This window comes from Centruroides vittatus, unplaced genomic scaffold (assembly GCF_030686945.1).
Source record: "Centruroides vittatus isolate TY-2023 unplaced genomic scaffold, ASM3068694v2 contig_738, whole genome shotgun sequence".
Taxonomy (NCBI): domain Eukaryota; kingdom Metazoa; phylum Arthropoda; class Arachnida; order Scorpiones; family Buthidae; genus Centruroides; species Centruroides vittatus.
Window position 1 is genome coordinate 2063672 of NW_027122474.1, and position 25219 is coordinate 2088890.

The window sequence follows — 25219 nt, forward strand, 5'->3', positions numbered from 1 at the left end:
ATTAAATAAATAAAGTAAATAAAGACTGTAAATTATTAAAAACTAACAACATCATGTAAAAAATTTCATTAACATCTCACATCAAGGTTTCGTTAGCCACCATTTAATTGCGTTATGATAAGGAGACTATTAACTATGCTTTTTTTTATAAACGTCATCAAGTATGGTGCTCCAGGATTGGTGGATTATACAACCCAAATTATTCTTTATTCTATTTCTTTCATTCTTTATGTTTAAATGTTCGTATAATTGACGTTTGTAATTATTTGATTCTTTTTTCTTAATTTTTATAGTATTTTTGTCGATTTGGCACCCATAACTATTGCAGTGTTTCTACGACTGCAGAATTTGCATAATTACTCCTTATTGCACGTATGTGTTCTTTTATTCTTGTGCTTAATTTTCTTTTTGCTTCTCCTATATAAGTTTTGGCCGGATCACAGCTGCAATTGAATGAATACACAATTTCTTTTTCTTCCATTAAATCTAATTTTTTATCTGACCTATGATATAAATATCTTTTAAATAAATTATTTTCTTCGGGTATTAAACTCACTTTTCCATTTAGTATATTTTTAACTATTTCAAATAGTTTAGGTACATGTAAAACGAGAAATATCAGTTATACTCGGGATTGGAATATGTATTTACATGTTTGGTAGTAATACTGCTGATGAGGGGCATGCTAGCCCGAAACACGTATAATATGTGTACAGAAATTATTACTACAGGTGATATAATAAAGAAATTTTGTTTTTTCCTGAACTAACTCTCATTACTGTGCCAATCTTTAAACACCAGTATAAAGTCCTATTAATAAGTAAAGTCCAAGTAGACAATTAACAATAATAATATATAAAGGTTATTTGAAAATTATAATTTAATAAATTTACTACAGCATTGGCTCTCTCTCAAAAGGATAGAGTATCAACGTCACTACATGAGAAACAAAATATAAATAAAGAACTTAAAACAACTGATGTAGTTTACAAAATATTTTGTACTTGTTAAAATCAAACTAAATATTATGTAGGAGAAAAGAAAAGAACTTGAAAAATGATTAAACGGGCTTCAAGCCACTATTAGATTAGATATTATCGCCTGAGCATATTCTAACGAGCAACTGGACTCAAAATGTGTATGGAAAATTTTGAATTGTGCAGTAGAAATTCCGTATTTGTGCAGTAATTAATTGTCCGATTCTGGTTTTATAAGAAATTGTTTCTTCCGGATATGTTAAAGTTAAGATATTTACCTAAATTTTATAGTGTACGGCAAAACCTATTAAAAAGAAAATCCGAATAAAAATGAAACCACTGTAAGCAAAAATATTTTTTCTGAACGAAGCGATTTTTTATGTAAAAACAGAACCTGTTCGAAACGGAAACCTGCCAAAACGGAAATGTATTCGACACCTTGCAATTCCGGTTTACAAAGGGTTCACAATATGTTTTTTTTTTCGGTACACAAAAAAAGATCTACAGAAAGAATGTCTGCAGGTTTTACCATTTGAATCGAACATATACAATCGATATTTTTTACGCAGCCGCAACATTAATATTATCATTTAAAACTATAATCCACAAACACACTGCACTTATCGAATCGTAAATTATATAACATGCAGGCGCACATGTAACGATTAAAATTAAACGGTAATTGAAATTAATATATAATTATACAGATATAAAATTTGTATTATTGCCCTTTTTTTCCATTTATGTCTTTTTGAAAATCTTATTTAACGCAAAACAAAACCGATAGTTGTGCAGTAGGAAACAAACGTTAAAATAAGGTGTGATTATGACCTTATCTTGCTATTTACATTGTAATGAAGCAGATTGTAACATTAATATAGATAATATAAAAATTTTGTTTAAAGAAACAATTGCTAAGAAATGAAAAATTAAACTTTTTGCTATGTTAAAGACGAAAACAGTAAATACTGAAAAATACATTTAAATAATAGCACTAATATTGATGCATGTTGAGATAGAATTGTATAATTGTATCTGGAGAGGCCGAAGAGTTGTCAGTTTGGCGAAATGCGGGTAAATTATAATTGTATTGTGAGACCACGGGCGAGGATATTAAGCTATTCTAATCCTCTTATCGTCGGATTTGTAGGATCCGCTCATTGTGTCAGTAGATGGCTATGTAGGAGAGACTTAAATGCGAGCGGGGAGGAAAGTCGCGGGTAAGTTCCGATTATAGCGGGGTGAATGTCCGTACTTAACTTATCGAGCGAATCAACAGGTTAACAAATAACAAATAAGATTTAATGAGCAAAATAAGACAAAGAGATACATAAATCAAGATATATAATATAACTTATCGTAAAGACATACGACCTCGATTGTAGATCTTTTCTGTCTCTGAAGGCGACACAAAGACCGCGACGTGCGCTGGACGAGGCTCGAGGAAAAGGATGTAAATGAGGGAACTAGGAGCTTGCTTCTAAGCACAAAACCCTGCCATCAGTTCTGGCACGTTCGAAAAATCATGAACTGCCCCGAATAACGAGAAAATCGCACTTTTTATCATAAGTTTCGTCCAATAGAATTTTAGGATTTACAGCCGCTGACGGGATGTACAGAGGGGTTAAAGGTGGTGAAGACTTCCACCTTTCATACTTTCCCCAGCTTAAAACTTTTTAATTTGTGAAGACCCGCCTCTTTCCTGAACTGAAAATGCGGCTAGAAGGTCAGAAGTTTGAGACTAATGAACTATTGACGATCTTCAAGACAATGTTGTTAAGACCATCTCAATTCACTGGCGGAAACATTCTATGACAAGCGTATGGAAAAGCTGGTCCACAGATATGACAAATTCCTCAATCTTCACGGTGATTATGTCAAAAAGTACACATGCTTGTACCTAACTTTTGCTAAAAAATTCATTTTATTATTTACAGTTGTCTTTGTTTTATGGACCATCAAAGCTTGAAAAAACCCGCCCTCGTAGTTTCGACTTCATTGCAAAGTTTTTAAATTTTTATCAATTTTATTATATACTTATAGATGTTTCATTAATAAATCGTTCATATAAATAGTTTCAGTTTTTTTTCCAGATTTGCAATGAAACTTAACAATCTGAGTATTTACTTATCGCAGAAGCTGAAGGAATTAGGATTACGTGTTGGTAGAAATCCTATTTACTTTATCGTCGTTCCAATCTTTGTATCCATGGTATTAGCTACGGGTCTTCACAAGTGGCACGATGAAACGAACATGAAATATTTATTTGAACCCAAGAATACCAGACATGTCAAAGAAGAAGAAAGTATAGCAAGACTATTTCCAATGGACCTATCTTCCGATGCATACATGGAAAGGATGAACAGAGAACCAAATATAGCAGTAGTCCTAGTTACAGCGAAAGACGAAGGATCCGTGCTTCGAAAAACAGTATTTCGAGAAATTATTCAATTAGATGAAATTATTCAAAATATAAAAACTGCAGACAATTTCACATACAAAGAGTTGTGCGCAAGAAATAACAAGAGATGCTTCGAGAATTCTATTTTATTCATGCAAAATGAAATGGAAATGATGGAAAACAAAACTTATACCATTAAATATCCGTTACAACAAATAAGTGGATACAAATATCAACTAAATAGTTTATTTTTAGGAGGTGTACAAAAGACTCCGGAAGACTACGTGAAAACCGCGAAAGTATTGCGACTCGTTTACTATTTAAATGATGATTCGTGTATTGAAAGAAACAGAGTAGAACAATGGCAAAATTTGTTTTTGGATCGAATTGCATCTTGCACTTTTGAGCACATAATCGTTGATCGATACACGTCGATCACAATGGAAATGGAACTATTTAAAGTCCTGTATCGTTTACTTCCTAAACTTCCGATTTCAATGTTAGCAGTAGTAATATTTTCAATGCTGACTTGTCTGTATAACAGCTGGATCGAGAGCAAACCTTAAATCGGAGTCATTGCATTAATATCGGGAGGAATGTCTTTGGCTTTGTCATTTGGATTGATCATGTATTTTAATACACCGTTTGTGGTTCCTGCTGGATCTATACCCTTTCTAATTATAGGTAAGAATCGTAAGTTGTTTAAAGTTATATTAAACTTGTTTTTCCTATCGTATTAATATAGTCTTTCACTTTTAAATTAATACTATATGCGGATAAAAATAATTGTAGATTTTGAGATTTATTGGAATTGCTGTCAGACTTGGGTGGTAGCCTGTACAAACTTCGCGCTAATTGTGACGTATTCGGTGTTAATTAAAAGGTTAATGCTGCGTAAATTTCGATAGAATAAAGAAATAAACACATTGGTCTATTTATAAGAAGAGACTTTTTCGAAAGCGTAAATTTCCGTTCGCCCACAAGAGAGTTTATCTGATTCTTGTTGTATACTGTACAATAGAGGTGTATATGACCACGTTGATCGCGCAGAAAATTTTGTAGATAGGTATTTGTAGTATTCCCAGTGAAATAGTTGCTGAGAATTGATCTTAAATACAATATTCGATCTCTTTATGTTTTACTGCTTCTGTTATTCTTGGTTTCATTACGCTTTCATGAGAAATTGGTCTCCTCTTTAAGCTCCTTTCGACATAAAGCTAAAACGATTCCATATCTCAGCTAATGATGATTTAGATGAGTGATTAGCAACTTTCTCTGGACGTAAGCTGCAAGGTAATTTCGTAGGCACCGCATACATTTTTTCTTAAGAAGCTTAAAGCAGGCTTCCATGATTGAAGCTTGCTGTATACTCCACAGCCTTCCAGTGCATTAGGTACTGAAATAATATATGCTATTGACATGCACACCAGTAATTTATAGTTTATTCTGTATAGTTTATAGTAATTGACTGGATAAAATTTGTTTACAACAGAGTGCTGCATGAGATAAAATTAAGGTATATAAATAAAAAAAAATATTAAATAAATAAAATTAAAAAATTAAAAAACTTTTTCTTATAAAATAATATAAACTGCTATTGCATGTAGATGGATAAAAAGTTACGCGAATATGCTTTTTAAACCTAACCTTACTTCTATCAGTTTTAATTTTTAGAATTTGTTATTTTTAAACATATCCATATTGTTTTACTTATCTACCTTGATTTAAACTCATGCAGAACCCTTTTTTAAAGAAATTTTATCCAGTCAATTGCCTAATTTTTAATTTCGATTTGTAATTGATAATACGCTATGTAAGTAAAAGAATTTTTAAAAATATTATCAGTATTATGTGTGATATAAATTACATCTATTATTTCTTTTGTAAAAAATAAGGATCATTAAGACCGGAATTGCATTTTCTTCATTAATAAAGTTTATATCAATAACTGTTATTTCCGTGATAAGTTAATAAAAAATCCACAGATACCAGTAACGGTATGATTAATTTTAAGTGTATACTGAACGTACGATTCGCAATATATGAGCATTTATTATAGTAGGAGCTGGGCTTCTTCACTTGGATCCGGAAGATATCAATTAAGCGAATCAAGAGGAAGCTATGCTTCTTGATTCACGTAACGCTACACCTTTCACCAGGTGCGTCAAAATTTAGAACGAGATAGCCGATTGGCCTCTGATCGCACCAAGAACACTTAATCACGTCAAAAGTTGAACGAAATGCGAGAATCTTATGAGAATTTGAGCAATATATCTAACAGAATGTTATTATCTGCGTATGAAGAGGTGTTTAGATACCACGCAATAGTTTTTAAGTATTGCGATCTTTCTGTGGGAAACACGAATTGCACTAAAACAAATTTGAGATAAAAATGATAAAAATCGAAAAATTGCCCATTAGAAAATCATTTTATTATATTTGCTAATGAGCAAATTTTAGCTTCGTTATATATTAAAAATGTGTGGAAATACCGAATAAAAAATATGGAGCTTAAATATAATGCATTATAAATTCGTATAACTAAATAGAAGTTGCCACTCTGAAATTAAAATTTCGAATCTTTATATTAATAACTGCTGTGAAATTGCAATACAAAACATAATACAAGAGCTAATGAACACAAAATAAACGATTCTGTAAAGAAAGAACATTTATTAGATTAGATCAGTGTTTATCAGCCTTTTTTTTTTAATCTCACTTGAACATATAATTAAATTCACGCGGAAAAAACCACGTGATTTAAAGTTGTGTTAACATTCTATTGCCATGTTACTTGCCACTTAATCTAATTACTTTTATTTGTATTTAATGTGAATTAAATAAAACAGGATTGTTTTTCCTTAAAAATAGAAGCAGGCTACTTAAATTAATAATTTTTATTTATATAAGAAAAGCAATTAATATTAAAACTTGATTAGCATTTAAAAGTGGCACGATAATTGCCTTTAGAAACCGGCCCAAGTCTCGCTATTTCTAAGTTAAAATAATTTGTATTTAATGTGGACAATTATAGATATATTTTTGATTTAAAGAAAATTTCGTTTTAAATGAAATAACTCGGTACTATTTATGACATTCACTGTACAATTTCCTGGTTTTCAAAACAATAGATTTCGTTTCCGGTATAGGCATGGACGACGCTTTTGTCTTTTTAGCTGCGTGGAAAAAAACCGACCCGCAGAAGACTGTACCAGACAGACTATCTGAAGTTTATTCGGAATCCGCCATTTCTGTTACCGTAACTTCTGTAACGAACTTCATAGCTTTCATTTCAGGACTGTTCACCCCTTTCAGAGCCATATTCTTTGCTTCTTTATACGGATCGATTGCTGTTGTTTTCTGTTACGTTTATCAAATAAGGTTTGTTGGTGCATGCATGGCATTTTTTGGATATGTAGAGAAACAAGGAAGACATTTTTTATTCTTTACAAAAATAAATACTCAGAACGGTAGGAAGAAGATAATAAATCTTTTCAACATTGCTACTGAAACTAACAACAATTTTTATTTATTTATTCATTTATTTGTTTACAGAAAACCGTTCTTGGATTCGAAAGTTTCTATTTTCTACTCATTCCTGGAAATCTACCAAGAATAATGTTGTTCCTACGTCATCAATATTCATTCGATTCGGTTATATTTTATCTACTTGGTACGTGAAGATAATTATTTTCATCATCATCGCCGGACACGTTGCTGTAGCACTCTGGGGCATGACTCACACAAAGCTTTATGGATCACTTTCTCAGGCGGCGACATATGATTCATATTTTGTAGAATATTATAAAAAATATTTGAATAATTTCAATCACTTCGAATACAGATTTCAAATTGTTATCGATCAAGAAATAAATTACGCAGATGTACAAATTCAGAATGAAATAGAGAACCTTTTCTCAGAAATGGAGCGAGAAGGATTAATTTCAGATTTTCTTACCGAGTCTTGGCTCAGATTCTATTTAAAATTCCTGAAGGACGAAAGAATCCGATTATCTGTACAATCATTTAACATAAGCGATACAAAGGATTTTATCAAAATTTTGCGCAGTGTTTTTCTACGTCATCCTTCTGCCCGACGATTTCGTAAGGATATTGCATTCAACACCGATTATACAGCTATCGTGGGAAGCAGATTTCTTTGTCAAACTAATTTTGCCTCGGAAGAATCGTTTTTTTCAAATTTTTTAAAGATGAGGAAACTCACTGAAAAAATGCCTTTTAATGTATTTTCGTATCAGTTTTTGGCTTTTTGGATCGATAGCATTGATTTGCATGTAAAATTTACTATGCAATTGTTGAGTAGTGTCGTGATCATCATAGTTATTGTTTGTTTCGTTCTTATATCAGACGTCGCCGTAATATTTTCGGTTGCTCTTTCCATTGTTACTATAGAAATTTCCACCTTGGGTTACATGGCCCTATGGGATGTCGAATTGGCACCAGTGTCTATAATCGTTTTAGTCATGTGCGCTGGCTTTTCGGTCGATTATTCTGCTCATATTGCTCATTCTTATAGACATTGTCACAGTGAAGATCCCAATGAACGTCTTCGTCACAGCATATATTCTATCGGATACGCAATATTTCAAGGTAGTGCGACAACAATAATCTCCGTATTACCTTTAGCCATCCCTTTGGCTTATATATTTGTTGAGAGTTTTAAAATAATTTTTTTGGTTATTTTATTTTCTGCCATTAATGCTCTGATATTTTTGCCAGTTCTTCTGTCCATATTGAATTACGTCAAATTGAAAATATGCGACAGAAAAAAACGTAATAAAAATCTTGATACAGTTGATGGGCATACAAATGTCGGTTTTCCTGTTTCAGAAACAGCAACATAAATGTCGTATAAAGTAAATATTCGTGTTCATTTTTTTTAAATGTGGATAACTCTCTGTATTCGAGATGGTTAACTTTTTATTTTATTTATTTATTTTTTTTGAAATTTCGTAAATACTAAAAAAGGTTTACGAGAAAGTCGAATTAGGTTTTTGTGGATTGAGCCGAAGTGGCTGAACTGAAGCATGTTTCTGTCTCAAAAATGCTTAAAACTTTTTCGGTTAATTCAGTAAATTAATAAACCAATTAGTATTTTTTAATCATATGTTTAATGATATTTAAATTATTAGTTTTACATGTTAAGATGGTTGTTAAGAAGTGATGCAATTTGGAAAAACTGAGTTAATGATGCTTGAAGGGCATTTATATTCATGTCCATTAAAACTTCAGTAACGGAAACCACGCTGCTTTAAAACTCGGTTAAATTTAACACTATGGTCAGCAATATGGTGTGATGCTTGTAACTTCTTGCACACCCTATGAACGGTGCAATTTTTGAAAACTTAGAATCTTTCATTGTGAATATTATCGTTTTTTTTTGTTCATCATTATCTTCTTTGTCGTAAAAATTTTTTGTAAAATTCCGTCCAGTTTATCATCCGTGTATTCTAAATCTCTTTGGAATAGAGTATGTTTTCAGCTTGTTATGATTATACGTGCTAAAACCCCTCAACTCCTACTTGCTTTGCAAACTTTTATTAACATAGCTACTATGATATAAAATTGTTATTATTATTGTTGTATGGGAGTAGGCAATTCCTGAATATATATTTGTCTGTGGCATAAATTTGTCAGGTTTGTTGCTGTACTACGATGACTTAAGTGTTGTATAACAGTAATTATTGTAGTTCGCTTGACTTTATTAAAAAGTGTAAAAATATGCGTTAACAGAGAGAACTTTTTACAAATTTGTATTGCATTTGAAATATTGTAAAAGCAATTCGCGGATATAAGTAATGTTTCACTGACAGTCGTTTGGACGGTCGTATTTTTGTAATCGCAAATAAGTAAAGTAGCGAGTAACTAGAATTACCTTTATGTCAATCAAATAACAAAAATATTAGCAGCTACGCATTGTCTTATTATTTTTAGAAATTATATCTTTAATATTTTATTTACGTTCAAATAAATTTAAGTACTCAATCAAAATTGTTTTATATGAGAATGTTTGGACAATCAACAATTTTATTTAAAGGAAAAGTGAGAGGAAACTTTAATAATTTATTTATTTTCAGTTTATATTCACTTACTGTATTTAAAGTGAACTTTTTGTACTAAGTTTAAAATTAAAATGATTCATTAAATATTACGAATAATGAATTTTCGTCGAAGAAGCGCGTAAAATATCGATACTACAATATTTTAAGTATTTCTTTGATTGTACCATGGATGGCTAACGGTACGATGTGAATTTTGTTTAATCACACGTTCATTAACATTTTTACAAATTTTTAAATCAATTAAAGCACAGATCAAGGTGAGTTATTATAAAAATGTAATTATAAAAACAATCAGTTTAAGTGGAAAATATATACATAAGTAATGTATTTGATCGATAAAATGTACACTTTTACTTCCTGGATTTTATTTTTTTTTTTTTAAATAATGAAAAAGCAATTTCAACAAAAGAAGTTCCTGTAATTAAAAACAAATTATTTACCAACATCCGATAGTTTTGTGTTTGAAAGGTATAAAGGCAGTGATTACAAATTTTATCCAAATTAACGAATTACATGTTCACACCGTAATTACTTGCATAGTCCTAGTGAACAATCTTTACGTGTATTTTGTGCAAAATTCTGTCATATTGCCCATAAGATGTTCATTTTCGCAAAAGTTCGAACTACCATTTTGAAAGATGTGAAAAGTCAAATCGAGAAATTGTTAAATTTTTGACAGAGTTGCAGTTGACAAATTTCGTTAGAAAGTAATAAATAAAGCGCAAAAAAAACAAACAAACAGGAGGGCCATCAAAGTTATCGGCAAGAGAGAATTCTACAATTACTGATGAAATTTTTACCGATCGTATAGGTTTGAGATCATTTCCATTATTTCCAGACATTTTTGTAGGCAAACTTATCATACTTCTGTATGCAAACTTAACCGCTGGGTAATATCTTTCCGAAACAGAAGGCATTAGTAACTTATTTATCAGTCTTTGGGCTAGACTTATCAGAGAATTTTACAATTTGTTAAAAAGCTTTTCATGACGGTTTTTTACATTTAGACGCATATTTTGCAATATAGTTTTAAACGGTAGTTTTAGCAACCATTTGTGTGAATTGTGCGAGTATCCATGCATCTAGCAATGTGTTGCCTTCTACTGGCATAAATGTAAATTTTAGTGGATTTTAAAGGGTTTATTTGCGATAATTACATAATTGTTCAAATATTAAATTTTTGAAAATTTAAAAATCTTCAAAAATTTAATGTAAGTACAGTTTTAATATTTCACATTTTAAAACTTAAAATTTTTTATTTATTTCTTAAACACTTGAATTTCTTACTTTCCCAATTGTTATATATAACAGGAAAAGTATAGCGATTGGTCAAAAAATGATCCCCCAAGACGTTTACGGTTTCAGACTTCAAGACACCTTGAAACGTAAACAAATATAAAATGAATTCGGGAGTAATTTTGGTATGTATCGATGTTAGTGTGCTTATAGTAGGGCACGACGTTGTTCACCCTCTTTGAAGCTTAATATCTCCCGTGCATTTTGTCGAAAATTTCTGAAAGTTTGCACGGAGGTTTGCTTATTAAGGGAATTGTTGCTATTACATTTGTGTGATTAAAGTTTGATGAAGTGGGGAAATAATAGGGGCCTTGTGTATCTCGAGTACGTAATGACGATTTTACTCGTTACTAGCATTTACAATTTTTTTATAAAACCCATATCTATCATCAAAATTAAGGTTTAGGTTGATTTGCAATTAGCTTGCCTTACGAATCTTGGAGTTTATGTAAACAAAACTCAATTTGTAGTTTCAGGAGTTTATCTCCTAATGATAAAAGAAATTCCTGTCTAGTTTATAATTTCTTTCCAGAACGACTTACAGTAAATTCTCTCGACGAACGATGTATGCATTTATGCACGCAGCACTGATCGCTATTTTCTTCAAACTAAAAAACTTTTCTCTGTACTCAATTAACATACATCAGCAAAAGAAACAAAGAGTGCAAACAAAAACAGCGTTAGTAGAAACATTCTGAAAACCGTCAGCAATGACCGTAAATAAAGAAGTACGCAAACGTCACAGTGCTAACAAAATACATGAGAGTCAAGAATAAAATCACGTAACTGTATCCAGTATGGCCTACCCAAGCTTTCCGATTGTTTGCGAAATTAAAAAGGGAGGGAGAGATTCTAAAGAGGAAGCATTTCTGAACAGTAAATGAAAATGAGACATTTTAAGAATATTTACATGGGTGCAGTGAAGCGTTTTATGAAAAGTACCACTTAGGCCTAATTACATGTCTTTTTGTTCATCAAAAATTCTACACAAATTGAAAATAAAGTAATCTAATGTTACTTGAATAAGTTTTTAAGTTTCTGAGAATATTATTATTTGCATTTTTGTTAAAATTACTGGCATATAAGAATACACAAAAAAACTATTTTTATGAACAAGTATTAATGGGAGAATTCGTTTGTGTACGGCGATTGCTGATGGTTGTATAGGAAAGATGAGTCTTTAATGGCGTGAATATTCCCCCAGTTCTTACAAAATTGTCTGAAATATCAAGGCTTACATGACTGCACCTAACTCCAGCCTGCAAGTTATTTCACGTAAACCACCCATCTCTGATATCATTGAGATAGAGTGTGATATATGGAACCTGAAATTGGGAACGGACATCAACTTACCCGCTCATCACCTACAGGCTTGCAACTATGAACACTCCAGTCCCTTCTCTCAAAGTATTCCTCCCTACATTAACGACTTTATTGGTACCACTCCTCCACACCACCCTGATCTTGAGATTTTTACGGATGGCTCCGGTTTAAATGATCGTATCGGCTGTGCTTTTGTCACATTCCAGAATAGCATTGAAATCTACAATCAAATAAACAGATTGGATTGTACCTGCTCTGTCTTCCAGGCAGAATTGCAGGCAATTAATCTAGCCATCAACTGGACTGATCAACACTACAACCATAAAACTGTTCACATTATAGGTGACTCTTCTTCTGCCGTTCAGCTGATTCACGGCAGTGAGCTCCATCCCATAGCTACGGCAATTCGAAAATCCATTCTTAAATCTAATAATTTCTATAGTATTACATGGACCCGTGCACATAATGGTACTGCTGGCAACGAGCGTGCCGATCAGCTTGCTAAGTCTGCCACCAACGATGACTCTCTTGAAATCATCTACAATAAAATCTGTCACCGTAGTGTAAGGAAACTTATATTTGAAGAGCTTCTCAATCGTTGACAAACTACTTGGCATCTTAATCATAATAATACCACCTTTAATTACATACCTAACATTGTTGACTACCTTAGTTACCACTGGATCACACCTAATCACCATCTTACCCAGTTTATTACCAATTATGGCGAGTTCTCTACTTACCTGCACAGATTTGCCGGCAAGAATACACCTCTATGTGCCGTCTGTAATAATACTGACAACTCGGACCACTGTCTCTTCGAATGTATTTCCCTGCAAGTAGAGCATCTTACCATCGAACTTATTGCTGATACTAAAAACATACGCTGGCCATGCCGTCACAATGAACTATTAAGAAACAAAGAACTTTTCATTGCATTCAGCAGTCTGGTAAAGAAGCACGAATCTATTGCTGCTCTTGGCATCAGGGAATAGTTCGTCATCATTCATCCTTTGTACTGGACTATTTACCGTCAATTACCATCTGTTCTCTTTCCCTACGACAACCACTGTTGCCACTCTCATCCTCATTTTTGTTATATGGTGTCTGTTACTGTAATTGTATCTTACATTTTATTTTATTTTATTGTATATTTGTACTCTTGTAATCTGAACCATATTTGCCCCTGTAAACAACCTTGCATTGCCCCACATTTTCTGTACATATTGTATATATTTTTGCATATTTTTATTACTGTCTTATTCTACTTCAACTTTGTATTACTTAATTATATTTTTATTTTATTTTATTTTTATTTTCTTCACTCTATTTCTGTACTGCAGCCATTACTGCCATTTAATGTTCATTGTAATTACATTCACTTACTGTACCCAATATTGTAACCTCATTCTTCTATTATTATGCTCATTTCTGTTATTAGTTTGTACACTATTAATTTCATTATTTTATTTCTTTCTCTTGTAACCTTCACCCATTTGTCTGTAACAATAATACCATTTCACTTGTATTTTACCATTCGGCTATGCCTCGCGGAACCGAGTATGTATCTATATCCAATTTACGTTCAATAAAGGTTGATTGATTGATTAATTGTCTTTTTGTGAATGGTTATAACTTCTGAGCTAAGGACATAATTATGTAAAGAGGGTTTCTTTGATTTTTGATAACTGCTGATAACGGGGAGGGACGATGAAATAAAAAGCAAATTTTCACTGATGGAATACTTGAACGACACAGGTGCTATTTCATCTTACTCTAGTCAATATTACAGAGAAGTTTATTATTATCATCATTTATATTCCATGTTGACTAGCGTTTTTTTTATAATTGTTTGCAATGAAATCAAATTTCCATTGAAAATATTTGTTGTTAGCAAACTTTTAATTCTGCAAAAAAGAACCTAATAAAACGAACAAAAATTATCGTGACATCGTCTCAATAATAGGTTCCAATTTCTAATCACGTTATTATTACTTTTTTAAAATTTAAAACATAGCTTTTACAATGCCCACTCATGGAAGAGAAAACTTAACCAGAGATCATCTATAGACAAAATCTCGTCTGCAGAGAAACCCGTGAATTATCAAAGAATTAATCATTAGGAAATGATGATGGTTAATCTGCAAAGAAACTGCCGACTTTAGAAATGATTCTCATAGCATCAGAAGTCATTGTATATGTTCAGTAGTTATATGATTTTATTCTGCATTAAAGTTTTATGTCGCGTTGTTTGTAAGGATCTTGTGCTGCCCGATTGTATAACACCTGAGTAAATAAGGATTTTTTAAAGTTATGTAGGTACATTTATGGTACTCAGACAAAACATTCCACGATGATCGTGATAAAGAAGTTAAGAACAAATGGTCTGTTCCAAAAGTTAATATACTGACTTTTTATTTAATGACTGTTCAGCTTAACATATCATTAATTAGTTTTTTCACGTTGCTAGACATCTTAGCAGCATGTCTAGACCTGTTTCAAGATGATCGGTTAAGTCAAACGTGCACAATCTGTTTGTGTAAGATAGTGTTTTATCGATAACACATCGTTACGTTTAAAAGGGAGAAAAATCTCGAACAATGTTACGCTATCAAGTTTCGTGTGAAACTCAAGAAATCGGCAAATGTCTCATTTGCAGATTTAACCGAAGCTTATTGATATGCCACTTTATCGAGAAACATGGTGTTTAGATGGCACAAAGATCCAGGGTAAAGACGATGCTTATCATTTTTTCATTAGCTGTGGAATTTTGCACAAAGAATTTTTACTTTCAGGACAGACAGTTAATCAGGCCTTCTACAAAGATGTCTTGTAATGACTTCGAAAACGGGTCAAGCAAGTCCGCAGGGACATTTCAGAAGTTTGGATGTTGCACCATGATAATGCGCCTGCTTACACAGCTTTATGAATTCGAGTTATTGCCCAAGAAAAAACGTTCACACTGCCACAATCTCCCTACAGCCCGGACCTAGCTCCGTGTGAATTTTATCTATTCCCTAAGATAAAATCCAAGTTGAAAGGTCATTATTTCGGGACAGTGGACAACATCAAAAAAGTTGCAATCAACGAACTAAAACCCTTACAGAAAACTACTTCAAGTACGGCTACGACAATTGGAAAAAAGTTTGAAACCACCGTGTTACCTGGAAAAAGTAAAACTTCGAAGAGATCGTTTATAGATTGATGTAAATCTTGTATATTTTGAAATAAAAAATCAGTACACTAACTTTTGGGAGATACCTCGTCTATCATTTAAAAGTCCTTGTAGGTACCATTTGAATGTTTATAAATAATTACTTGAAATACTATTGTGAAGACACAGTAGTATTTTAAGTAACCAAATAAAACATCAAACTATTTAATATTATTATAAAAAAATGCTTATAATATTTTTATTTGCTCAAATCTTGTTAGATGTTGCATTGTTTTAAGCGAATGAATGCAATTATCTTTGGGTAAAATTCAAATTTAAAAGAGAAAAAATGGATTTAAATTATATTCAATAATGAAATTTAAGACGATACAAACAATGTTGAAGTCTTATTTCCTATTTATATTCTCTTCATTCCAATCAGCCTCGTTCCTCGTCCACATACCTCGTAGCCTACAAAAACAGGTCGAGATCATTTTTAATTGTGTGTAAATCGTTTGACAGTATTTTGTCTGTTATTTTTAGTTTTACTTCAAGTCGCCTGCTGTTTGTGGTTCCTGGATTGAAATGAAAACGATATAAATAGGGAAAAGTACTCAAACATTGTTTGTATTGTCTAAAATTTCGTTATTGAATAAAATTGAAATAATACTGGGCTAATATGCACAATGGATTTAAATTGACGTATTTTCGCAAATATGAAACATACATGGATAACATTTTCATATTTAAATTCGAACGGTAGTGAATTGGACGGATGGCGCCACATTCAATTTTAACTGTTGCCAAGAAAGTTAAGCAATTCGTTGCTGATTTCTTCTAACGCAATTTGTTAATTAAGTTTCTAATGTTACAATTGTAATATTTACCATAAAAATGTATTATAAAAAATATAATATAAAATGACAAAGACGAAACAAGTTAAGCAAAACGTTAAAAAAATATCCCAATTAAAACAATTATTTATGTAAAAAATGACATTCATGAGATGGAAAAAAATTATTCATTTCAATTGATTCGGCTTGTTCGAGGTCATCAACAACTGCTTGAATATAAAGGGAGAAAACTGTAATTTAAGAGAGTAAATATTATATTTATAATTTAAAATGAATAATGCAATTAAAGTTTTGCAATGAATAAAAAATTTCTTAAATAAATAAGCAATATAATATGATATATTTGCAATGAAAATCCTTAAAATTTAATCAATAATGCTCGAAATGAGAAAATCTTATGCTTAATCTTCACTTTGAATCAGTCCTGTAAACCTGATTAAACATTATGAAGTATCGTCGTTAGAATGTTTGGCAATCGATTACGTGATGTCATTCCTTTAAATTAATAACGCCATTAAATAAAAAATTATGCAAATCTTACGTGTTAAATGAACTTGTTGCAATACATTGTCAATAAAATTTCTTTACATAACCAATATCTTACATTATGAATGATTTATCAATAAAATTTTTAAAACTTTTTTCATGGCAACGACAAGTCTTTACGATTAAACTCAACGGAATTGACTTTATTTGTTTTTTTGTTGGTTTATCTCCTCGCTTCGGGACTTTCTTTACATAAATAGCACAAAATATATTATTTATATATAAACTCGGTTCAAATTATAATTAACCGCATCAAAATTAAAAATTCGATTATACGTATTTCAAATATTATTATATTATTTATTTGTTTTAAATACAGTAACATTGATAGAGTAAAATTATGCAGTGTAGAGTAATATATTGACATTTTGCCAATATATATTAATAGAAATTTTCGGCGTTTATTATATTTTATGCTAATTGTTTATATTTTGTACACTTTTTCTACAAAGCGAACTAAAATAAAACTTTGAATTAGTGACTGTATGCATTGCAGCTTTATAAATCTTGCTGCTAAAATTACGAAAATATGAAATAATGAAAACTAAATAAAATATGCGAAAAACAGTAAAATCAAAATGTAAAAAAAAGGGAAATTTTAGATACGTCGCGAGTGATATTTTGTGTAACATCCTACATCAATAGAACTGAGAGAACACAGCGTGACTATTCACGTGGTGTTCTTTCAGTCTTCAACATTTTATTTTTGCTAGAAAAGTATTTGTGCATTAAAAATACTGTCAAGTATACGTCATCTGAATTATAAAGTTCAAAGGGTAAAATATTTTCAGATATTTTAAACCAAATATTAAATATAAGAAAAGCAGAAGAATAGATAGGTTGGTGCGTACGAGAGCGCGAAATTTCCAGTAGGAAAGTGGATAGATATTTTAAAATATTTTAAAATCCCATAAATTACTATGAACTTTCTATAAACTTTAAATAATGCGAACATTTTTTACTTAGTTTTCAATTTAACAGTAGCAAAATGTAGAAAATTCGTCATTCTCGAACTGTTTATTGCTAAACAATAACTCAAATTTTCATAATAATTATACCTGTATTAAATATATAATGCAGCAGTATATACAGTAAGATGAGTCGTATTATATAAAAAGTTTATAATTGATTATTCTTCTTATATATCATTATGAATTTGCTACTGTCAGGCATGAAGTATGAACTAATTAGCTTAATTTTATCTAATTATCTGATATAAATGGGGATTACATACCTCTAGCGATTTCCTTTTTCACAGTCATCATCTATCGATTTAATTGTAATTAAATGCAATTCGTGAATTATTGATGGGACGTGCATGCATGACTATAAGGGTCGGGTTATAAATTCCGTAACGTAACCGTATCCCGTAGTTGTAAATGTTTGCTACACTGGATATTAATAGCAATAGATATAAAATACCGTAAGGCCGTTTTTGTATTCGTTAAGGAACGAACTTTTTATGGCTTACGAAACATTCAATCGTGAGCATACGCAAAATCATCGGGTGTGTTACTAGACTTAACACTATAATTATGTATTCATTTTCTTATTTTTCTATTTTTCATGACCAAAGTAACTCTCACCTTAAAATTTTGTTCAAAAGTTACGTTATAACCAATTTGTTACATTTTGCTCAATGTGGCAACACACTGGCATCAACGACTACGATTAGTAAAATGGAGATTATTGGAGAATATAAATAAAGAAATAAAGTGAATTGGCAAAGTGACCCATATACGTTGATGGAACGTACCTCTCTGCTTTTTATTAATAATAGAGAAGTTGCGGCCAAAGTTTTTACCTCTAAAACGTGAACGTCGAACGTTGAGCGCCGCCATCTTGTAAGCTTAGAAGTTTGACAATGGAGTTTGGAATGTCATTGGAATCATGCTCGACGTTCCAAACGCCATTGTCAAACTTCTAAGCTTACAAGATGGCGGCGATCAACGTTCCACGTTCACGTTTTAGAGATGAAAACTTCGACAGCAATTTCTCTAATAAAAGCGACTACACTGATTGCCAACAACGCAAACGTAGCAGCACATTCTTGACGAGTATCCATGATGTCTGTTTGTCTATTTATCAATTTCATCGGTTGCTTCAGGCATAACTTCCGATTGTAAATCGACAGATGGCGACTTAGCGCATGCGCAGTTCGTCAAGTCTTCGTATCCCTATGTAAAAGTTTGATTGATCCAAACTTTTCTTACGTAATACGGTACGATGATACGGAGGTTATAACCACGCTATATGGATATGGTTACAGCTATGGATAAGGTTACGTTACGGACTTTATAACTCGACTATAAAAGTTATTCGAATGCAATGTCTGAGTCTTTCGTTTTAAATAACAACATCTAATGGCGTGAATGTAGTTAATTAACATATACAGCAACGCTTTTTTTCAAGGCATCAATCACACTGACTAATAGAAAGATCGGAAATAAATCTTTTCATCTGGAGATAATACATAGAAAATCCAACAACGAACAAATGCTAATTATCGTTACTACAAGTGTAATTTTATGCTCCTAAGGCAAGCGAATGACGTGTGACAGGTATTACGATGCAGAAAATTAATTGCTTTCCTTAGAAATTTTGTCATAAACAACATCATAAAAAGCCTCAACTAAATATAGAAATAAAATAAAAATTTATATTTGTGAGGTTGTTTATATCAAAATTTCTAAGGAAAGCAATTAATTTTCTGTATCGTAATACCTGTCAGACGTCATTCGCATTCATATAAATTCTATCTTATTTTTATATTTAGTCGGTTACGACATAATAAAATTTAAATTATTTATTAAATAATAATAATAATAAAATCATTAAGTTATATCTAAAATTTGAGATTCCGCATACGGAAATATAGGAAATTAATATACCTTTTGACTGTCAGGGGCACCCACTTTAAAGCTTAATAACTTCTGTGCTTTCTAAAATTTCTGAAATTTTGCTGAGAGGATTTTGTTTATTAAGGGGATTGATGCTATTAAATTTTAGTGATTAAAGGTCGAAGTGGTAAGGAGATAGGGGAGAACTTTCCGGGAAAGTTAAGCAACTCATCACTGTATGTTTTTAATTATTAGAAATTCAGTGTGGTTTTATTTGCTTCAGAATAAAACGTCGACAAATGGTAGTCCTATGTGGAGTGTGTATAGAAAACATTTAGTATATATCCAAACGAAAACATGTGAGATAAAAACAAGCAGTTATTTATTGTGACATGATCACAATGTCGGGCTACAAGTTTTAATCATGTTTTTAATTTATTTAATTTAAATATGCTCTCAACCTCAAATTAGTAGGAACTTGCCACTGTACAGTCACACTTTTCCTTTAACAATAAAGTCGTGCTGGTCATTCATTAACTGCTTTACAGTGAAAATTTTTGAATTAAAATACTGTTCACACACATATAATGTTCACATATATCAGATTTATCCACGTATAATAATCGGGGCCTCTTCCGCCTACGCTTTCCACATCTAGTCGATCTCGTCTTTCATCTATATTACTCCGTTCTCGAAATTAAGAAAAGACAGTCAGCCTGACTGGCAGACAGACGACAGTGGAAATTTATAGGTCTACAATTTTTTCAAATTGCAGCTCAAAGAATTTCGTGAAGTAAAATTAATGGGAATTTAGACCACAATCAAAATGTTTTTAGGACTTTTCCTTGGTAAAGATAAGCTTGGCGCCTGGAAGCGAAACGCAGAAAGCAATAATACAGGTAAAACCTTGTGAGTACCTCTACCAAGAGCCAAGCTTATTTTTACCAAAGAGAAACTAAAAAAAAAAAAAAGAAATTCTGATCGTCTTTAAATTGTCATAAGATTTTACTTATCTTATGTTTAAATAAACCTTTGTTGTTTTACTGTTAACTTAGTTGTAGAGTGAATCACTTCTCTCTTATTCCTCCTTCATTTACTTACCCTCGAGTTCCCATACGCTTGTAACCAGAGTCGATAGATATACTGGTCCTTGCGCTATGCTCTCCAGTAGAATTAATGTCTCAGGTTGCCTATAGCTGGCGTGAGAGTAGCGGTTAGGCAAGGAGTTTGTATATCTATTTGGTTAGTAGATAGTTTTCCCGTTTTCAAACATTTTTCTAAGTTTTTTCTACTGTTCTGTCAAAAAATCTTATTTGTGATTACATTTTTTAATTTTATATCATGTATAAAGAAAGAAAAAGTGTATTTGGTTTATACAAAAAATTAATAAGATGATGATTTTAAATTACAGATGAGGATGTAGATAAATCGAAAATAGTTATATTTTCGATTTAATTTATCCAGTTTTTAAATAGATATCTCTTTAAAACTGTTAAAACTAATATCTCAAATACTATAGTAGAGATAACATTGACTTATCACACTGCTACTGGTAACATAAAAATGACACTTCTATCATCAGAATGCAATCTTCTGTCATTTTAATGTTACCAGTAGCAGTGTGATAAGTCTCTGTTATCTCTGTTAGAGTATTCGAGATATTAGTTTCAACAATTTTCAAGACAAGAAGCTCTTTTATAATGCTTAAAACTATTATATTGCTACATATTATGTTCTGGTATAATATATCTGTTTAATAAATAGGTAATGGTAAAATAAATAAATAAATAAATTTGCCTTTTACTGTTTTGTTTTATTACATATGTATGACAATTAGGAAAACCATAGCTTATTCTTCGATACATATAAATTGTCATAGAAATTGAAATCAGATAAAGATAAACTATTTTTAAAATAATTTATTATCTTTAACACTACATAAAATGTGCTGTACAATTTTACTTGATTTAGTATAGCGAGAAATAGTATCTGGGATGAAATAGTTTTGTATTTTTGGCTCTACATAGTTTCGTAATCTATATATATAATCGAAACGCGTTGATAATAATAATAATCAGTGCAGAGCCCAAACGGTAAGGACTTGAAAGTTGAAATTTGATACGCAGTTAGGGTACTGTACGTCACGAGAAAGTACTCTAAGAAAGGATTTTTCGAAATTCCCCCCACGGGGTAGAGGGAGAGGATTAAGGCTTAACACTTCCATTCTTGATGGAAGTGTTACGTAACAATAAAATTGTTAAGAGAAAGCGACGTGCAAGACGCAGATGAGTTTCTTCGTTTTTGCGGGAAATCGAACATATTTTTAGACCCATCTAAAAATTCTCTAATTAGTCTGGAAACAGGGAGACCTAATTCTTGCATTCTGTGAAAACAAGTAAGATTGGCTATAATGTAATAAATTTAATCTTCGCTATCGTTACTTTTTGCCCGAGCAACGCCGGGCTTATCTGCTAGTTTATATAATATTCTGCACTATCAAAAGTAGAACGTGAATGATGATTAATTGATGGCCTACTATACCTGTTCTTTATATATATAAGTTTAAAATATTACTAACATGTCTTTCTTTTAGCCTCCATGTCATCACTAATCACTATCACTTTCAATATCTAATAATACTATTCTTGCCATCCTACATTTATCTATTTTATTTATCAACCTCTAACTCATCATCCTCTGATCATCTCTAAGTTATTATGTGTCTGTAAATATGTTGAATATGTTGTCTAAATAGTTGAAATTTCCTCTTTTTTCTGTAACACTCTATAATTGAAATCCAAGAACTAAATCTACTGACTTTTAATCTCCCTCTTTAAGCTGTTCTTAACTTTTTTGGCTCAACTTTAATTCCTCTCTATCTCATTAATAAACACAATATAAATTATGAAAAGCATATATAACTCTTTTCTCACTGCAAACTACAACAATTTACCCAATATTAATAAATAAAAAAAAGATATGGGCTTAACCTTGATAAACTCCAAAGTCACCCTAAATCCTAAATATCTTTTTTTTTGTAACACTTTAAATCTATCCGCTCTTAACACATTGTTTAACATTTCTAGACATTTTCATAATTAAATGTACATAATTCTCACTATTCCTTTTTCTTCGTGATTCAGAAAGTTCTCAGGAGTCCCGAAAACATCCATATTAATAATGAATATAGCCTACAGGCTTAACTATACATTTTTAATTACATTTTCTTGCCCTTAACGAAAACTCCCGAAAATATTTAAAAATGAACACAAATTGTAAGCAAAAAACAATCAGTCTAATCAATTTAAAATCTAAAATCGCGAAAGCGACAGTTAATAGAAATATAAATATTGACGACATTTACTAATAAATAATGTACAAAACCAGATTTATAAGCAGTCGTTTAAAACAGATAAAAGAAATATCTGAGTTAAAAACAAGAAAATTTCTTATATTAAAAGAATTTCGAATTGTTACAACAGACTCTCCCTATGCTCCAGCCAAATTTAGGACTACACGCGATCGTAGCGCTCGAAGTGGCAGAAATATTGTTAAACCAGAATAATAGCACTACTGCTGTTGGTAGCCCAAGGACCAATATATCTATTGACTCTGTTTGTAACGATCTGTCTAAAACAATTTAAAACCCACGGGTTGGGGCAGGACGTGCACGTCCAACGTCATTACCGACGAAAACGTCAAGAAACGTTTAAAAATACCCGCATGAGTAACTAGTAGCCTACCAATTCCGGTAACCAGTTGAAGAAAGAAAACATGCCCAGCAGAAGGTCGTGCATGTTAAGCGCCTGTCGTAAAGATTAAAATCAAAACTTGCGGTAGGGCTAAATATAAATTGATACTAATCAGAAATTGGATTGACAGGACGCACGTGATCAGATTACAACTGGCAATTGTCCAATAGACTATACATGGGGAATTCCGACGTGGAATATCTCGGGGCATAGATCGAATTTCGAAATTCCGCCTTCACACCACATCGTCCTTGTCGAATTGTATTGTACATATTTGCCTAATAACACGTTTAGTGGACGTGCCGTCGCTTTAAACTTCGAATAGATATAAAACACGTTCTGGCTTTTACAGAGCTTCGCTCATTTAATAAGCTACAAAAACATTTCGTGTCGGTAAAATATCCAAGAGAATAATCGAAAAAATTTTTTAATTTAAACATGAGCGAAAGATGAATCAAGAATTTTTATTTTCACTTTGTGTGACCATTTTATATACAGTACTTGAAACCTTATCAGTTTTCTTTACTACCGTAACATCACTTAATGGAAAAAGATCTGGCAACGAGAGTTACGTAACTTTCCCGACTGTTATGAATTATCATTACAAAAAAACTGTTATATCATTAATCAAAAATAAAATTGGGTGTGGCGCCATTTGTTACCAGATTTTGTTATATAATACTTATATTTTTAATTACTATAACATGGAAGAACATTAATTCTAAGGGTACAGGTGAGTTTTATAAAACAGTGTAAATGTTAATGGCGAATGAAAACATCATTAAGTTTACCCCTCTCGAAATATATAACTCGCTCTATCTCCTCACCTTTTCGATCTATCATCACCAAAATTTAACTGTATAAATGCCTCTCATAGACAAATTACTATGCCAAATTTCGTTACATAATCTTTACTTTATCCTGAGATATTAAGCGAAATACGCACAAATACGCACAAATACACACACACACACACACACACACACACACACGCATATATGTTCACCGATTTTAGTTTTTTTGCCGTTTTTTTTGGAGTATTTAAGGTTCTGTTGGATGAATTATATTTCCCTCCAGTATTTGATTGGACGTTCGTTTGGATATAAAAATATAAAGGAATTTATACATTTATAAAAAATTATTGAGAGTCATAAATTTCTTCATTATCTACAAAATTTATTTCTACTTTAATATAAGCGGAAACGTGTGAAGATCTACTTTTCCTGATATAATATTAATTGCTAAGGAAATTGTCACTGTTTTTCAATTGGTCAGAATCACAATAACGATCGTTATTTTTCATCTTGACATCGTTTATCTTTACTTAATCGAGTGTTCAATAGTATATGAAATAGTAGAAATATTTTTATTTCTTCCACAATTCCACTTCATTCTGTGATATTTACCAATTGTAATTTGATTGATTAGTTAAAATGCTCAAACTTTAAATTAAAATTAAGACGACCAACGAAGACAATCTCTCAAGAGTGAATAAAAAAGTCCAGAAAAGGTATGTAATTCGCAAAATAATAATTTCTATAATTCGTTGTTAAATTTTATGATTGAAATGTTGGGTTTGGATTCGCTTTGAAAAAAATGATAATGCTACTTTATATATTCCTGCCTAATTTTAGAACAATCTTTATAATAGATTCTAACATGGAAAATAAATCAGAATAAGTTAAATGAATAGGACATATTGCACTAACAAAGTAATTTTAATTAAGGCTTTTTATATAAATGTTTTCATAGAATTTCGGGACATTATAATTACTAACTGTTTTAAATTTAATCTTCCTTTAACCATAATTAATTTTCATTTTAATTAATTTATTTCTAAAAGTTATACACTATTCGTGCTTCTGCAGAATACAACTGTCGAATATTAATGCATTTCGAAGAAATGTTGTTGTTGTTTGTTAAGTTATGGCAACGCAAACACTTGGGCGATCTGCCTAGGAGGGATGCCTTCCGGGAGGTCTTTTAAGGAAAC

At 31.5% G+C, this 25219-nt stretch overlaps 3 protein-coding genes across 3 annotated transcripts in view; all 3 read left to right on the forward strand.

Annotated features, from left to right (window-relative positions):
• Positions 1-6407: 6407 nt before the first annotated feature.
• On the forward strand, positions 6408-8390 carry LOC136980994 (patched domain-containing protein 3-like). Its single transcript, XM_067277209.1, has 2 exons — positions 6408-6848; positions 6934-8390. Exons 1-2 carry the CDS (start codon positions 6530-6532, stop codon positions 8241-8243), a joined length of 1629 nt encoding a protein of 542 aa, XP_067133310.1. The 5' UTR covers positions 6408-6529; the 3' UTR covers positions 8244-8390.
• A 3605-nt stretch (positions 8391-11995) lies between these two features.
• LOC136980945 (uncharacterized) lies at positions 11996-12682 on the forward strand. Its single transcript, XM_067277144.1, has one exon. The coding sequence runs from the start codon at positions 11996-11998 to the stop codon at positions 12680-12682; it is 687 nt and encodes a 228-aa protein (XP_067133245.1).
• A 9174-nt stretch (positions 12683-21856) lies between these two features.
• The window catches only part of LOC136980946 (patched domain-containing protein 3-like), a 151557-nt gene continuing 148194 nt past the window's right edge, over positions 21857-25219 (forward strand). The window contains exon 1 of the mRNA XM_067277145.1: positions 21857-21869. The gene's annotated coding sequence lies outside the window, so the exon portion shown is untranslated. The remainder of the gene's footprint in view (positions 21870-25219) is intronic.

Excerpts from the sequence above, each read along its gene's own strand:
- LOC136980945 (XM_067277144.1), top strand. The coding sequence starts at position 11,996 with ATGACTGCACCTAACTCCAGCCTGCAAGTTATTTCACGTAAACCACCC.
- LOC136980994 (XM_067277209.1), top strand. The coding sequence starts at position 6,530 with ATGGACGACGCTTTTGTCTTTTTAGCTGCGTGGAAAAAAACCGACCCG. Across the intron at positions 6,849-6,933 it reads AAAAATAAATACTCAGAACG|AAAACCGTTCTTGGATTCGA; the intron begins GTAGGAAGAAGA and ends ATTTGTTTACAG.